Genomic DNA, 16,967 nt, shown 5'->3' with positions numbered 1-16,967 from the left:
CAAACGCTCTGCTCAAAGGCATTTTGACTTGCACCTGCACATGCAGTTTGCATTTTAAGAAGTGAGACTCTAAGATTACTTAGAGCTGCACTTGTGTTAACAATAGATTAAATTCAATAAAAAAAAAGATTAAATCACTGTCTAATGTAAAAAGGGTCTTTGGTAGCAACACATCCAGAGAAAACGACCACATTTTAGCTCTAATGAGCATTTCAGCATCTTTTAGCTCATTGTTTTGGCGTCTCCTCTGCAGCTTTAATGTTCTGATTCACGCACGTCGCCCTCATCAGCCGTGTTTCCAGCTGAAGCAGACGCTCTTGATTAACAGCTCCACACGGTGATAATATGTTGGTGTTGTCTCTACAGCTTGTTCTGCTCCACCCGAGTGGCATGAAAACCAGTTCGATCAGAATAAATCACTCACTGACAGCATCCATGTGAAGACTCACAATTTGAATGCACATTTAACATTAAGCTGTCGATGTAATCCAGTGGCTCTGCGGCTGCAGGCCAACACAACACAACACTACGGAGAAAAGCCTATCAAAGGCAGGCTGATTGTCGTAGTGGAGAGCTTTCTGTCGGTGATGAAGGGCCTCTGCAGCTTTACACACTCCTCATCAGCACATGCAAATTCGACCAGGAACAGGCAGGTACTTGTTGCCGGCCTCAGAGATTCTCATCTCATCAACCTCCTTCCTCAACGCCAGCTTTGGAAACCAGCCTCACATTTTCATTACAGCCAAGTGGGCACAGGACAGGATATAAGGGATTTGAAGCTCCGCAGCTCTGTGCAGTGATGCGGACGATCAAGAGGGTTTTGTTCTCTGGATGAGCCGCCAGCATCTTCGCATCAGGATCTCTGCTCCCTGATTGAGTGCAAGTTAGGTTTCACTTTCTGACGTCTAAGGCGGAGAGGGAAAGTACACCTTAATCCTCATTTGGACTGACCTCTGCTTAACAACCACTTGTTAGTTCCACATCTGTGACGTATCCCTATCAGTGATATCATCAGTAAATCAGTTTGGACATTATTAAATGTCCAAACCAAGACTGACTGGCTCCAACTGGTGTATTTTGTTGGACCTGACTGAAAGTAAACAATAGAAATGCTTTGTACACCATTCTTAATCTCACTACAAACCTTAAGATTCCTGAGCAAACACGGAATAAAAGGCTATTTCTCTTCCTCCTTGCTCTTACTTGCAGGGAGGAAGATAAAATGCACACAAGGTGCAACTGAATGTCAACATCCAGACAGCACTGGTTGTCTGATGAATAAAAGATAAGCTAGTCTCATTTCTCTGGCAGGAGACCCATCAATATAACATCTGAGCAAGATTTTAATACAAACAGGCCATTAAAGGGTAACGGCGTAATATACAGATGTATTTTCAGTGCAGCGTTTTCAAGTGTAGATATGACTTGGGTGGGGCAATTTTGCATAGCTCTGCTTGAAAACCTCACCTGCTTCACGCGAATGGAAGTAAAAATGTTTGCGGTTTGTCACAGGGCAGGGTTAATATGGCTGTTGAAGAACACGGCCGACAGTGTGCGCACATGAAAAAAAAAGAAAGAAAGAAAGGGGGCAAAACACAAGCGAGTCTTGTTCTGCTGGGAGAGTTGAGAGGAGCAATCAGTTCTCATAAGTGCTTTGTACTCACAACAAAGCCCCTGAGAGCTGACAACGCTTGACTAGTGGTGTATGATGTCGTCAGTGTGGAGTGTGTGTTTCAGTCTTGATGCAAATGTATTGAGCAATAATGAAGAAAGAGTACATCACAGGCTGAAATGAGAAGCTGCATATAGTTGTAGTACACCACCACCTTCATCCTTTCCTCTCCGTTTAGGAGGTTCCATCTTTTTCTCGTCCTTTTGTGTCTCTTTCTGGTTGCTTTATCTATTTGTGGTCATTTTGCATCTATATCTCGTTGGTTCACATCTCTTTGTAGTTGCCCTGCATCTCTTCTGAGTCATTTTGCTGCTCTCTGTCGTCACTTTCAGTCTCTTTGCAGCTATTTTGAGTCATTTCGGTCTCTTCGCCATTGCTTGGCGTCCATTTGTGGCCATTTGATTGGCTTTCCAACAAGTAATGTTAACAGTCACTTCAAACAGTCACTGGCGCAGGGCCCTGACACATGCACCCAGTAGGCTTGTTCAGTAATCCTCCCGGGATATCATTACAGAAGTAGCTACAGTCTCATATAGAATTAGTTTGCTCTTCCGTATAAGGAAATCTTCTGTCTTTAACAGGAAGTAAAGCAATTGTTTTATTATATGAACTGAATGTGTTGCGTGTTCACTAGCTTTACATCCTCTTTTCGTTCTGAACAAGTGTTAAGTGAATGTTTTGATACTTTCATTTTCATGCATAACTTGTCTAATCTGCTTAGGCTGCTTAGTAGCTTGCGATGTTAGAGTGCATTGCTGAAACCACTGGCTAACATGGGGTGACTTTGTTTATCGTGTTACATAAGCATCGATACAAGAGATATTCTCTTGGAAAGCTTTGTCTACGGCTGCAGGGAAGTTATGCTGGTATCTTGCATTAAAGTTCTGAAATGCAGCGCGGGGAAGTGTGGTTTTTGTGCGCTATACGCATACAACTACATTTGCAAGAACTGTGTAAGTCTTCCAGTTGCTTCATGACAGGGTTTTCTCGCCACATTAAGGAGAATAACCTTGAATTCATGCAGACAAACCGCACAGAGATGGGAAACATCACACACAGTCAGTGCCTGTTATTTAACAGCAGAGCATCTGATTGTTTCTGGAGAGCATTCAGATGTCGTGATTGCTTACCAATGCAACAGCAGAGCTCAGTGCATGCCAATGTAACAGCAACACCTGCCAACATAGTGTTGACAGAAGGCTGCATAAAGCCAGTGAAGGAGAAAACTGAAGTCACCCAGCCCCCCTTTTTTAACAGGCTCTGCCATCTGATCGCATGTGCTCACCTTATCTGTCAGTTGAGTCTTTGCAATCATCTCAAATTAGTAGTAAACCAAGCATATCTCCACCAGGGAGAGATAAGACAAATTGTAAAAGAAAAAAACAAACAACAATCGCAAAACATGCATAGTGATGCCCTGATAATCCTGCTACAGCTCCTACAGCAGGACCTGCTGCGGCTGACCAAAACTACACCGATTCCCTCGCCTACTGCTTAAAGCAGAGGAGGGAAAATAATTCAATATTCTCTCACACTGTTTGGCTTTCAGCAGCACTTGGCCTGCTGCTGCAGGTGCCTCAGGCCCAGCGGTGCCTCTGAAGGGGGAGAAAGAGGGAGAGGAGAGGGAAGGAGGCGGCGGCTGATGAGCAGCTCAGAGAACGGAGAGCCACATGAATTTACTGAGGATGATTTTGGTGTCTTTCGGCTCCTCTTTATAGATCCTTCTCAGCCCTCCCCAGAGTGCCTCCACCAGTAACACATGCTGTTTTTGGAGGGAGGGAAGGGGGTGCTGCTCAATATTATAATCACAGCAGGATCTAAATGGCACTGGAGACAGTTAGAGTGGGTATGGATTATTTCAGAAAGCCTATTTCTCTCCTGTGCACCGAGCCAAAGAGAAAGCACACATGTGGACACAAAGAAATCTATTTTAATGAGTGTAGGATGTTGAGAAATGTAAACAGTCGCTCCCCACAGCCTTCAGCTAAACAACACTGAGACAGTGTGCACCATCTACAATATGCATCCCTAAAGCTATACACTGTGCAGGCTAATGCAGAATACAAAACAACTTCATTGCCCACTGTGATGAGTGTTTGTTTACCTCTACACCTGCAACTAACAATATCTGCAATTAAGTATTCTTAACTCAAGGTTCACTTGTTTCTTTTCCCCAGAGCTTTTTTAACCATATCCCATGACCTTCTTCCACTTCATCAAGTTTCATTTGCTGAAGAGGACTGTGAGATATGGTTGAAAACTCCGTAAAAAAAGCAAGCAAGTGAATCTCGAGTTTGACTGAATGCTTTCTAGAAAAGTAGCAACACTATCCATAATAACAGAAGAAGAAAAAAAAAAAGTGACTTTATATTTAAAATTCCCACAATGCAATGGGATGAGGACTTTTTTTTTATAATACTTTTTTTTTTTTTTTAAATACTATATATTTTTAATACTCTTTCTTCACCAAACATCTCCCAGATCGCAGCACATTAAACTGATCACACGGTGCAGGATCTTTCACAGCGACGTCTTTCAGCAGCTGGTTTAGCTACTTCGACCAGAAGCGTCGCAGCCGGAGCCGGAGCTCCCACTCCTGACTTTGGCCGTCTCTGATTGGTTAGAAGAGCGAGGCTTGCCAGGCTGTTCAATGAGTCTTTCATAGCACCTCTCCACACCAAGATATGTTATGGAGCATATTTCAACTAAAACATGTTAGAGAAGAGTAACACACTTTCTCTTTAACAGGCTGTTTAAGAGATGTCATTACTGAAACAATAAACATGAACAAATAAATCACACCAGCCCAAAATATACCTCTGTACTGGAAACTATCAACTTTAGCATTTTTATAATCTCGGGTGTTTTGTCATATCTTGTTTAATTTTGCTGAAAACTACTTCATTATTTTTCCTTTATTATTTTCCGGTGCCAGTACTCTACCATTCTCACAGTGCAATGCCTTGTTTTATGTAACCGGCTTCACCTAGCAGTTCAAGAGAGGGACTAAATGTTTGCATGTGCAGGTATGTGCCCTCTTTTTGGCCTAACAACACTTCACATTTGTGAAAATAAATAAAAGCACTGCAGTTACATTAGCAGCAGTGTTTCCAGTGGTCACCGTGGGGCCAGCTGTGAGTCCCCCTGTTTGACTCTGAGTATGCAGGAACAGGACAGGTACTGTTATTAAATAAAGCACTCGTCACAGTCACTTACATAACAACTCCACATAAGATGCTGTAACCATGGAGACTCAGCGAGGAAACTGCTGTAAAAAGATGTAAGTCAAACCATCAGTGCGTAGCACTTCAGATTTCCCCCTTTATCTGTAATCCTGAAGGAGGGAGCGAGGCTCGTGTTAGTGGAGCAGAGCGCAGTGGGAGGATTTCCCTGGAGCCCGGCCCACACCGAGGACACCGGGAGACAGTGGAAAGACTGTCTCCAAGCGCCACTGGAAACCATTTCCCACACTCAAGAAGTCGTCTTTTTCCTCCCCCTTAAAAAAAAAACCTTCGAGTAGTGTCCAAAGTCTCTGCCAAATTTCCAGGAACAGGAGAGGATGGTTGTTGTGTTCCTGCAATTTGTGGCAGCTGCATGATGATTACCTCTTGTGCTGCTTGTGTTGGAGAAGATGTTTCAATAGCAAGGGTCTGTGTGATGTGTTGTAATTCTTGTCATTTTCCCATGTCCACGAGGGTCTGCATGGAGCCTAAGATTGAGGTATTTACCCACTGCTGTATAAACTGTGTACTCTGTGTTTGACATGAATGCACTGCGTCCTCCCCTTACCCGTGTCCTCATCTGTCATGAGATCAGAGCACGAGATAGAAACAAAATAAGGACATGTTGAAGGAGATTTAACAGCTGTTTACTTGTCAGTCTTGTGAGTTCAGCATCAAACTTCATTCCTCTTCTTGTCAACAGCTGTCTCCAGAAATATTCAAGTCCAAAGTTTTGACTTGGTAAATTACTGGAACCAGAAATTGTTGTTTGCTTGTGAATTCTTGAGTCTTGACTTGGACTTGCTGTAAAATATTTGAGATTTGAAATTTGTTCCACTAGATTTGAAAACAGCTCAGCAGAATAATCTCCTGGTTGTTCTACACAAAAATTTAATTAAATTGTAATTTACTTTGGAAAGTATATCAGAAACTTTTTTTGAAGATGAATTATCTCATCAGCTTGTCCTGGAAATGTCAAGGTTGTCGAAACTAGTGATGCAACAGCTGCCGGTAACAATGAGGTGGTGCGTGTTTGTCCCCCGGGGAGACTCAATCACTCACAAGGGATGACGTCTTTATTGTTGTCTTTTTGGTTTTTAATTTGCTTTCTGGCAACGCCGACTGCTTCTTCACCACACTTTCATTAAACAGAGGAAAGAACGGCCAACAAATACAAACTGGGACAAAACAAACACCATGGGGCACACGAGACAACGGACTTCTAACTGCCCCTAGAAGTGGTCAAACATCTATAATGAATCCCAAAATCAGGTTCAGCTACACATGAGGCCCAAAAGCCACGCAAAGTATAAACAGCCCATAGAAGCAAGCTCCCAAAAATACCACCATGGGAATGGAAGAAAAAGCACCATAGAAGTCTTTCAACTGAGCACTTCTGTCTACAAATATAGCTATTCTCCCAGAGGATAATATGGGAAATACTAGACAATGGTTATTCAGTATATTTGGATGCCCTGCCCAGCACAGAGATTAATGCTCTCTTTATTTTTAGACAAAAGTGTGCTTGAAAGAAACGACCCTGAAAAACACTGATGCAGGAAATGAGACCAGGCTGCCAGTTGCACCGCTCTCCTGGCAGACTGGTTCTTTTCTTCTTTTTTTTTTTACCTCTGCTCCACTTTGTTGTCTTTTCACACACTGAGAGATTTTTACAAACTGCAGTGCCATGGCCCCGAGGGGGAAAATAGCTGAGAACAGAATGTGAATTCAACCCGTGCTAGTGGGCTGGTTGCCCCGACTTGCCTACTTGATTTACGGCTTGCTTTTTCAGTGAAACTCAAATCTCTGAAACAGAAGGGGTTTGTTTTTATTCCAAGTAAACAATGTCTCAACCTTATCTCAGTTATTTCACATGATAGGATTGAGCAAGAGCTGCACTTGTTTGCAAACTGCTGCATTGAAATAAAGCTGTACACGGAAGGAATTAGTGTAAAATTACACCTGAGTGGAATAGATCCATGTGAATCAGCAGAAACATCACATAAAAATCTCCTTAGGGGATATCTTGGTATTTTTAGACCAATTGTTGAATTTGCCTACAGTGATTTTGAAGGATTCTCTACAGATTTTCAGTTAGTGATATTTCTCCCGGGACGTTAATACCTTTGATCCAGACTGAAATATCTAAGAAACTACCGAATGATGGTGAATGCTACCCTGACTTTTTACTTTTCACTTATCCAGTCAAAAATATCAACATCTACCTGATGGATTGGCATAAAATTTGAAGACAGACATTCATGGCTCCCCGTGATAAATCCGACAGAGTGTCGTGATCTTCTGACATTTCCTCTACTGCCACCATGAGATGCACATTTGTGATTTTAAATGAAATGTCACAACACATATTGCATGGATTGCCCCTTAATTGACATATTTCTGTCCAATACTTTGGTTTATGATGATCAAATATCTGCAAAACATTCCCATCAGCTTCAGCTGTACTTTGTGCTAACATGCAAGATTTCTTGCTGGGAGCGGGTGGTGGTGATTGTCGCTTGACACAAGCATCGGCCATCATTACGTTTACAAGACAAGAGGTTATAATACGCCCTCTGAGCACCGCTACGTCTGATTGGAGGCTACAGTGAGTTGCTATCGGAAAATGACGAGACAGGCCAGGGCTAGCTGGTTAGCATGCTAACTTCAGTAGAGGAAGACACACAAGGAATGAATATGGATGCTGAACTCACAATGTTTCTTCTAGACTGGTAAGTAAACAGATGTTAATGCTAACATTGGCTATCTGGCAATAGCAAAATGTATAAATAGCTTCTTACTTTCCAAAGTTTTAATATATTTACATTAAAGATAACTTTATTGCAGTAAATAACCAGTAACTTGCGCAAAATAACCAGAATTCACCCAGTATGTTAGAAGGTTGGGTTAATGTCAAGAGAGGTGTGTGGCGGCCTACAGTATCTTTTTAAAACAACACACACACACACTCTCTCTATAACTTGTGTTTATTGTAAAACGAAAACGTTTTTTCTGCTGCCGCCCTAAAAAGGATTTTTCTCATTCCCACGAGCACCCATGCAAACACAAGAGTTTGTACTTGACTCTGTGACCTTTGTGGTGCATGTGCAGAATCACAACACAGACACAAGCCAGACAAGAGCTGCATGCTGGAAGAGAGAGGAGCAAGTGTAAAGACAGATGAGAGACACACCTCTGTTAACTGACAACTGTTACAATCTTGTTTGACTCTGTCAAGTGCATGTAAATGCAAAGAGTGTTTGAGAACTTGATGCATTCAGCGGCGTGTTTTATATGTATGTAGGAGAAGAAAACAACGGTGTAGTAACAGTTTTTCTGACTGAGAAGGAGTTGCGCTCTTATCCCTGCTTCCCCTGCTACACTTTTATGATTGGACTAGAAAACGCATTATGTATTGACAATAATCCTACAGATCTTTGTGGCAACAAAACCCATTCACTACTTCCTGCTGCCTTACCACCATACTAAAATTGATATGAGTCAGTTCCCCTCTCACTCCCCACTGGTTTCTAAAGACGCTGGCTACAGACTCCTGCTGCCTTTTACCTCAAATGAACCCCTGATAAGACCTGAAAGGCAGCTCTGATACACCGCCTCTCCACCTCCTGTCATTTTTCTGAGGAGCACTTAAGAGATTTAGCCCGGGGTTTATCCAAGAGTATAGTGCACTTACAACACGGTCTGTGTATATATGAAAAATACCCTTTTAACAGACTCTTTGATATTGAAATACTGTGCAGAGGGACACTGGGGATGAGTCTTATTAGTCTGAAGAACATGCAAAGATGTCAAAGCAAAAAAACCTGGAGTGATGACAGTGATCTTTGGTGTGTCATTGCCGGCAAATCGCCATGTAACACGGATTTCACAACAATAATGAATGATGAAGAACTGATTCTCCGCTTCCGATTTTGAGTCCAAACTTTACTTCCTGTTGAGAAATATCAGCATGTAACATTACGAAAAAAAAAGAAAGAAAAGTCTTTCCCTCACCGACATGCACTTGAGGTTCCGTCTGCAGCTACCTTTCCCGCCGAAATGAGGTCACTCTTCCCCAGACGCCAGCGAGTGGCCTGTGGGCTAATTCCTTCTGACCTTGTGCTCTCCAACCCCTGAGTGGCAGCAAAGCATGCAGAGTAAACAGAAGGGAGGATAAACAACTTAGCGGAGGGCCAGCTGATGGGATTTCAGAGCAGCGTGGCCTCTCTGTCGGGAAGCTGAGTGTACAGTCTTATGCTGGCGAATCCCTGGACGCTCTCAACAAGACGCCGTCAGCCGAGGCCCCTGGCGATGTTGACACTGGACACCTCACCACCTTTGGGTCCACAGTTTAGATTTTAATGCGTTTCACTTATTAGAAAACATGTCTAACCAAAGCAAGGAGGCAACAACTAACAGCAAATTTAATATAGAGACCTTGGTAGAAAATTTGCCTTTTCTGTAAAATTCACAATATCACAATCCACTTTCAGGGAAAAGGAAATCCTTGTGCATCAAGTTCAACTTTGGTGAACTTGAATTGACCCATGAATTTTCAACATTCACCAATAACTCCAAAATTTAGGAAGCTACCGTGTCTCCTTAGCTCTGTTTCTCCATCCCCTTTTATTTTATTTAATCCTCCTGTCAGAGCATAAACTGCGTCACGGAAGAGGACGGTTCGCAGACGGTTCTCAGGCAGAAATCCATGGTATAAATGACTAAACTATGTGGACTTATTACCAAATGAGCTACGAAGCTAAATGACAGTTAGCATTACGGTTAACGGGAGGAGAGCTTTTCCCCCATATCGATATGATAATGGCTTACAACCCTGAAAGCTAAATGCAATGGGGAAATAAAGGAGAATTAAACTGCACAATACAAAAGGAAAATTGAAAGATATACCAGTGAGGGTTTAGTGGCTGACATGCTTTCAAAAATATTTTCTAGCTTGCGACTAGAGAGTTTTCAACAACACGCTCCTCTCAGACCTTCTCAATATTACAACAAAGCGAAAACACAAGTGAGACAGCCTGAAAACAATTTGAGTTGTGTCAGTGCTGCTGGCAGAGCGCTGAGTGGCAGACTCCAGCTCTCAGTGCAAAACAAGAGGTAAGCAAACACTCAGACCGAGGCAATGCTGCTCTCTGAGTGCGCGCAATGAATTGTTAAAAAAAAAAACCCATTGTGCTCCCTGCAAATGACACAGTAACGCAACATAATGATCGACTGGAGAGATAAAGCTCCACATACCACAGCCATGACCCAACGGCAAACCCGCTGAGAAAGGTGCAACAGCGCATGTGATCCACTGTAGAAATTCCATTCAAACATATGTCATTAGGAAATCTCGAGCATTAGCCAGCACCTCATCACAAATTTATTTCACATCTGAATTAAATATATTCTATTATCCAAGAAGAGAAACAAATAATTCGCCTCTAACCTAACTTTGAATGTGTTTGTAGCAGCATCAGCATGTCAAATACGCCTCAGTATGATTTGCCCTTGTGTTATCTTCTTTCAGGAGAGTGGTTATATTGACCTAAACAATCCTCGGCTGATGCATCTGTCCACTCCATCTTGTTTTCAGTCCACACACAAGCTGCGTTACCAGGTGGCTAGGAGCAGTTAGCTCGGCAATTATTATGTCAATTGAAGTAATCATTGATGTAGTCATTTGAAAAACATACTGAGCTATATTCCTGCTTGAGCGATTCACTGCCGTCAATCCAACCCTCTTAGCCGCTTTCACCTGATCCTCCATCAAGATGATCGAGGCAGAAACAACTGAGAGCGCTGAGTCCTCCCGACTCTGTGTCTCAAGTACAAGCTGAGCCGAGGGAGAATCATTTTCTAAAACTGGTAGGAAGAAACTGCAAGAACACCTCTGAACAAATGCCGCAGTACGAAGTGTGGCTCTGATTTAAGAGCTGTTCTTTACTTCAGACATATTTTCCAATATACAGTCTATGATTCATCCATATTTGTTGTAATACTTGTTTGGATATGTTTAATTATTCTCTGATTCTTAGAGTGTCGTCATTAGATTATATCCCCATCAATAGTCTCAGTGCTGATTGGCTTGGCTGACTCTCCAAAATATGAGATGTGATTATCAATCCAGAATTATTGGGCTCTTTTCAACAAACACAAACCATCATGCACTTTGACCTTTGCCCAGCCACTGAATGTGTGCTCAGTGGTCAACAAACTTTAGGATTGTACAGTTTAGACGACATAAATTATATCAATGATTCATACTGATGGAGGAGCGAACCAGCAGCTATGACAGATGCTTTTTAGTTTATTGATTTTGGCTTCTGCTTTTTTTTTTTTTTTTTATGACCTAGAAAAAAAAATGTAGTTCCACTGGAAGCAACCACTCGCTGCCATAAAGACTCACTGTGTTGCTGCGTTTGACACTGAATATATCTTTACGTCGGACTGCCGCAGCATGTAGGTCATCCGCTTTATTTTCTAACATCACTGTTGATGCGTATCAGTCAATAACATGTGATCACACTGTGAGTGACACACCGGAGCAACAAGTTCAAACAGCTGATCGATTCGACTGTCAGCTCTGAGAGCTGAAGGAACAGAGTCTGTGATCAACAGCTGTGCTTCCAAGAAAAAAAAAGAAAAACCTCTGATGAAAAATTACTGTAGGCAAAAGTTTGCATCTATATATTTCCCTAACGTATCCTGTGCATCACGGCCCGAAGGCTTGACTATCGGCCTCTGCCATCTCTCAGCCAAATGCCCTCTTTGTGCTGTGTCATGTGAGGCCGGCATTTAAGGACAGATACCAGCAGCCTCTCGCTGTATTTGAATCTGGCAAATCATCTTTCCACAGCAACAGGCATGCACCAGCTTCCAGTCCAGCTCTGAGCTCATTGTTTAAAGGTTTTTGTTGTCTGGCCTTCGTATCTGCTACACACACACACACTTGTGCAGGAAGAGGATAAAGTAGTTTGTGTTTGAATAGATACAACAGCGTGTTTCTGGGAAAATTCCTTTCCAGCCTCCCATGTGGATTATGAGTAAATTCCACAGTAGTTCAGAGGAAGACAACCAGATGGAAAAAAAAGGAGAACTTGATGTGTTTGTACAACCAATAATGTGATGTTATGACAAACAACAAGCCTGTCATGTGTCGAACAGGCACTTTACAACTGTCTGGTTTCACCGGTATGTTCTGACCAGGAAGGCATTTTAATCTTTGATGAGGGTAAAACAAAAACTTTTTGCATTAGAAACATATTTTTGACATTATTTCTTGATTGAGGAGGTATTAAAACCTGGTTTCACTCTATCTCCAATGCATCTTCGACTGAATTTTCAGGTAAGGAGTAAAAATGATAATGAATGATGTCGTCATGCATAAACAGGAAACCTCAGTAATGTGCTTCTCATCATGTGCTGCTGTTGTCTTTGGGCCGGGACACTTACAAAGGTAATTTTCTGGTTATTAAAAACATTTAAGAGTTAGTGTTAAAAGTGGGATAACTAAGTCAAAGTTGTCCAAGATGTGTAGAATACACCAAATGTTTAAGTTACTCTTTGAATAGGATTTCAACGTTCATTTCTTCCGGAGCTCTTTGTGAGATTATCAGAGTACTGATAATGAAATTGACTCAACAGGATTTCCGCGGCTGTATTTCAATAAGCAGGTAAATGTTGAGATATGAGTCATTATAAAGCTGTTGAAACAATAATTGTTCATAACTGACTCTTCACTCCAACCAGTTTTAGTCTGGTTCCAACCTGGATGCTGACGTCTTCCTGGTACATTACGTCCTTATTTCTGCTGCTGTGTCCTGTAACGTTGTTCTCTCACTTATTCAGGAACAGTTTACGTTCTTAAACTTGTCCTTCTTGTTGAAAACTCCTTTTGATGCCTTTTAACAACAATCTTGACCACAAGGTTTCACATTTTCATGCACGCTTGTACTTCAGATGAAATCTCTTCTCAGCTAAAGTCGTCACGGTTTTTATCCGTGCGCTAATAAAGTGAGAAGAAATGGTTATATTTGGATGAGGTGTGAGATGTGGCCCCATCAAAGTTTGATGAAACCAATATAGCTGCATCCTTGACACTTGCACTTTGGTATTTTGCTGAGGCGTTGCTCGTTTGCAGTGGCAGTCACAGGCATCTGCGATATCTGCTGAACAAATCCTGATACCAAATATCTGAGGTAAATGCAAACAGTGGCTGCTGTTTCTGGCTCCTTCAGCTCTGTACATTACAGCTGCTTTCTATTTGACCACAGCCCCTGAAAGGTCTGCTTTCCAAACAATGATTTTTTTTTTTTTTCTTCTTCGGTGCTTATTATGCAACTGAACATTTCCAGTAGGATTAGGAGCCAAGTACTTCACATACAGTATGAATAAAAGCAGGGAAAGTGCTTCAGTCTGAGGGTTCAAGTTTGTTTCTCTGCTCGTAGATTCCAGTGGAAAGTCCAGCCTCATGGCTCAACCCATGACACTCCAGCACAACACTGGAGGCGCACAATGGAAGGGGGAAACTATGTGTGGGGGGAAAATATAACAATCACCCCCACATTTGTGGAGCAAATTAAACAACCCCAAATTATACTTTTTTTTTTTTTTTTTGCTTGGTGAGTTCCAACTTTGTCCAATACAGTGTGGAAATAAGTGTGACATGAAGGCTGCAGGCGCAAGTCCTGACATGCAGAGCTGAGGTGATGTGTATATGGTGCACAGAGCAACCTGTCCTGCAGGCAAACTGTTTCCAGGAACACAGGTGGTAACCTTTGACCCCTGAAACTAGTTTGGGAGAGAAGTAAGCATGGTTCTACCACATGCCAAGATGAAGTAATGCACTTCAGGGGTGACTGGCTGTCACTGAGGACTATTGATCTTCCAGTTTAATCATTATAATGGAGTCAAGATTAGGTTAAATCCTATGAAATGCATTTAGAGGATTGATCTGTATTAAGGCAGGGTGGTGGGGACTCACCTGCGTTGTAGAAGCGGTCCAGCACCGTGGTCTCCCCAAAGTCCAGTTTACTGAAGTTCACGGTCTCCAGCTTGCTGCCCACCGTGTCGCAGGCGTCCTTCAGACACTGCAGAGCCATGCTCTCCGCGTTATTCTGCTGGCTCGCCTCTCCGTTCACCACATAGGCCACCGTCACCGGCCTGTTTTTGCACGACTTCCCTGTGGACAGCAAGCCTCCGCCGTCCATCGGGCAGCTTCCTGCGGTGGGGCTGAGCACCCCGCTTCCGATCACCGAGTCCTGCCAGAAACTCCCCGCTGCGGGGATCCCGGAGGCACCGCCACCTCCCCCACCGCTACTGCTGCTGGTGCTCTCACCGCGGAGGCTCTCTATGCCGGGACAAGCGCTAAAGCAAGGCACCGGTAAGGATATCCCGTCCTGGTCTTGACTCATCTTGTTTCAAGTGTCACTTACTGTGTTAAAGTGTGGATTGTGATGAGCGGCTTCTCCACCAGTCCTCCATGGAGAGCCGGCGTTACGCGCGGCGGTTTCCCATGGAGCCTCTGCACAGGCAAGACGTGCGACCTTGCTCCGTTTCAACACAGGTAAACAGTCTGTTAGAGGCAGGGGTGCAGCTCCACATCGTGCTGCATGTTCGCTGACGATTGCACGCTCACAAAAACACTCGACAAAGCAGATGGACACTGCAGATTGGCTGGAGTCACGACGCGGTTCCGAGGAGAGAAACAACAAGAGGAAAAGCCACCAAATCCGCGCATTCCTTCTCAGCTCTCACAACAAATCCACACACTTCCCAAAGTTGTAGCTTACAACAACGCCGGTGTGTCTGCGCAGCAACGCCCACAGGAATCACCGATGTCACACCGAGTCGAAGTTGAGCGCAGTTAAAAGTCTCGCAGCTGCGCAAAGGCTCGTCATGTTCTCTAGAGATAAACTGGACCGTGCACGCGTCGAAGCTGCTTTCATGTGCAGGCAAGACCCTGCCCAGTTTCCACTGTTATCTCCCAGTCCACACTCACGCACTGGGCGGAGAAACAACAGCGGGAGTCTGGGGTAACTGGGCGGAGACACGGCGACCATATGTGGAGTTGTGTATCTCAGGAAAAGGAGCAGTACACTGAAAACATCACAAACAAGTTGCTCATTCAGCAGTATTCAATTTCTCCAAACGGCTGTCCAACCAGTTACTCAAAATTAGAAATAATTATGTGACTAATTTATCAGCTGATATCACAAACGGGCTGCCAGAAAATGAAAGAAAGGACATTTTCAAGTCAAGAAAAAACATGTCATTCATCTCCATATTAACTACATAATTTCATAATGTTGCAAACTGCATAGTTTGGTCCATAAATCTTGTTTGATCCAGATTTATTGCACAGTAAATTTGATTAATAATAAATATTCATTTGTGAAAAGTTTTAGGCAACAAGTTTCAGTGGCTCTTCAGTGCAGAAGCTGCACAGTCAGATGTGGATCTGTAGTTCACTTTGACAAGTGTTTAGAGTTCACTTCACAACTGATTCAGTCAGTTCATAAAGAGGCTGTTACCCTCTGTATGAATTGTCACCTGTTACAACCTGGTACTTTAATCCTCTGCCGTCACAAGGAGGACACCTGGTGGTTAGGGCGTGATATTACAGCTCAGTGAGGAAATACAGATTATACAGTATGAGGAGAAACATATTGGTACACAAGGGTAATAAAAGTATTTAAATACAAAATACAAATTCGGTGCTAATGTCAAATGAGTTGCACTTAATTAAAAAAGAAGAAAGACAGAAGAAAGATGTGACAAAACAAAATCACATTACCTCACATGTTCTCACCTTTTTCACATGGAATTAATTAAAAATAAGTACATTTTATAAACACAGTCTTATACTTCATTTCACCTCTTTTGCTTTGACTTTTTTCTCAGTGTGCAGGTATTTTTCTCTGTGAGACGTGACCGTTGATTTTGTCTCTGAAGCACAGTCTGGAACCTTTGTGCTGCTGTTGAATCCTACGAAAAGTTGTTTTTATTATGTAGCTGACCCTCATTGATATAAATGAGATGGACAAAATAACAGAAACACGTGCGATTCAGCAGCATCATAAACTGCAGCCTTCAAAATGACCCAGAAAAAAACAAATAGATAAAAATAGAATTACCGCCTCACTAGTTTTAGATTACATCCCTGTTTATCCAGTCATTTAAAATATTAACCATTCGTGTGAAATATTGTCATGATTACCGTGTGAAGTCTTAAGTAATGGCTAAAAAGTCTTTTCTGAGGTCACTGACCTTTACCTTTGACCTTTGGCCACCAAAATCTAATCAGTTCGTCTTTGAGTCGAAGCGAATGTTTGCGCCAAGTTTGAAGAAATTCCCTCAAGGTGTTAATCATGTTTTGTGACGTCACCGTGACCTTGACTTTTGACCTTTAGCCATCAGTTCCTCCTTCTTCATTTTACAATCCCTCCACTATGATTCATATATTCTATTTCTTCTCACCTCTTTTGAAACATCTATTCATATTGATTAAATATAAACCTAAAGGTTATGCCCCGGCCTCACATGGCAACCATAACTAGTTTGTTTACTGTTAAGGATATGTACAAAATAAAAGCATTGTTTTTGTGACTACATGAAGCAGCACACATATCTCTGAAGTTCCTCTAGTTAAAACCTGAAGTTTGGTTTTGGTTTGGTTTCAGCATGAGTGTGCTTCAGCTAAATTTGTACAATTCACATTGGGTGACATTGATATAAAATTTGATTATTGTATATTGACAATGATTATTTTTCTGTCTTTGCTGCTGCTTTTAATGACAAATATTAGCTTGACTTTCTATATATCTATATATCTTGACTTTAATATAGCTGTTACTAGTGTTAATATAGGTGAGCATGTTAAAGTTCAGTGTCAAATGACCAAGTTTTGCTATTGAGCAAAGCATTGAGCTCACTGCTCATTAGCAGCAAAAACACTCAACATAAAACAGGATAGTGTTTTAAAACAGTCTTAATCTTCAGGGAAAACATCAATTAACTACAGCTTAGTGTCTTTCCCCATCTCTGCCACTAGATGTCCCACACTCACCACA

The 16,967-nt window shown here is 42.3% G+C and overlaps 1 protein-coding gene across 1 annotated transcript in view; it reads right to left on the bottom strand.

Annotated features, from left to right (window-relative positions):
- The window catches only part of map3k5 (mitogen-activated protein kinase kinase kinase 5), a 65,097-nt gene extending 49,364 nt beyond the window's left edge, over positions 1–15,733 (bottom strand). Inside the window, exon 1 of the mRNA XM_056405654.1 lies at positions 13,880–15,733. Coding sequence (XP_056261629.1) covers positions 13,880–14,309 — 430 coding nt within the window. The 5' untranslated portion in view covers positions 14,310–15,733. The remainder of the gene's footprint in view (positions 1–13,879) is intronic.
- Positions 15,734–16,967: the final 1,234 nt, after the last annotated feature.

The sequence above is a fragment of the Seriola aureovittata genome, chromosome 19 (genome assembly GCF_021018895.1).
Source record: "Seriola aureovittata isolate HTS-2021-v1 ecotype China chromosome 19, ASM2101889v1, whole genome shotgun sequence".
NCBI classification, from domain to species: domain Eukaryota; kingdom Metazoa; phylum Chordata; class Actinopteri; order Carangiformes; family Carangidae; genus Seriola; species Seriola aureovittata.
Note: the sequence above shows the minus strand (reverse complement) of the source record. Positions and strands in the feature narration are given on the sequence as shown.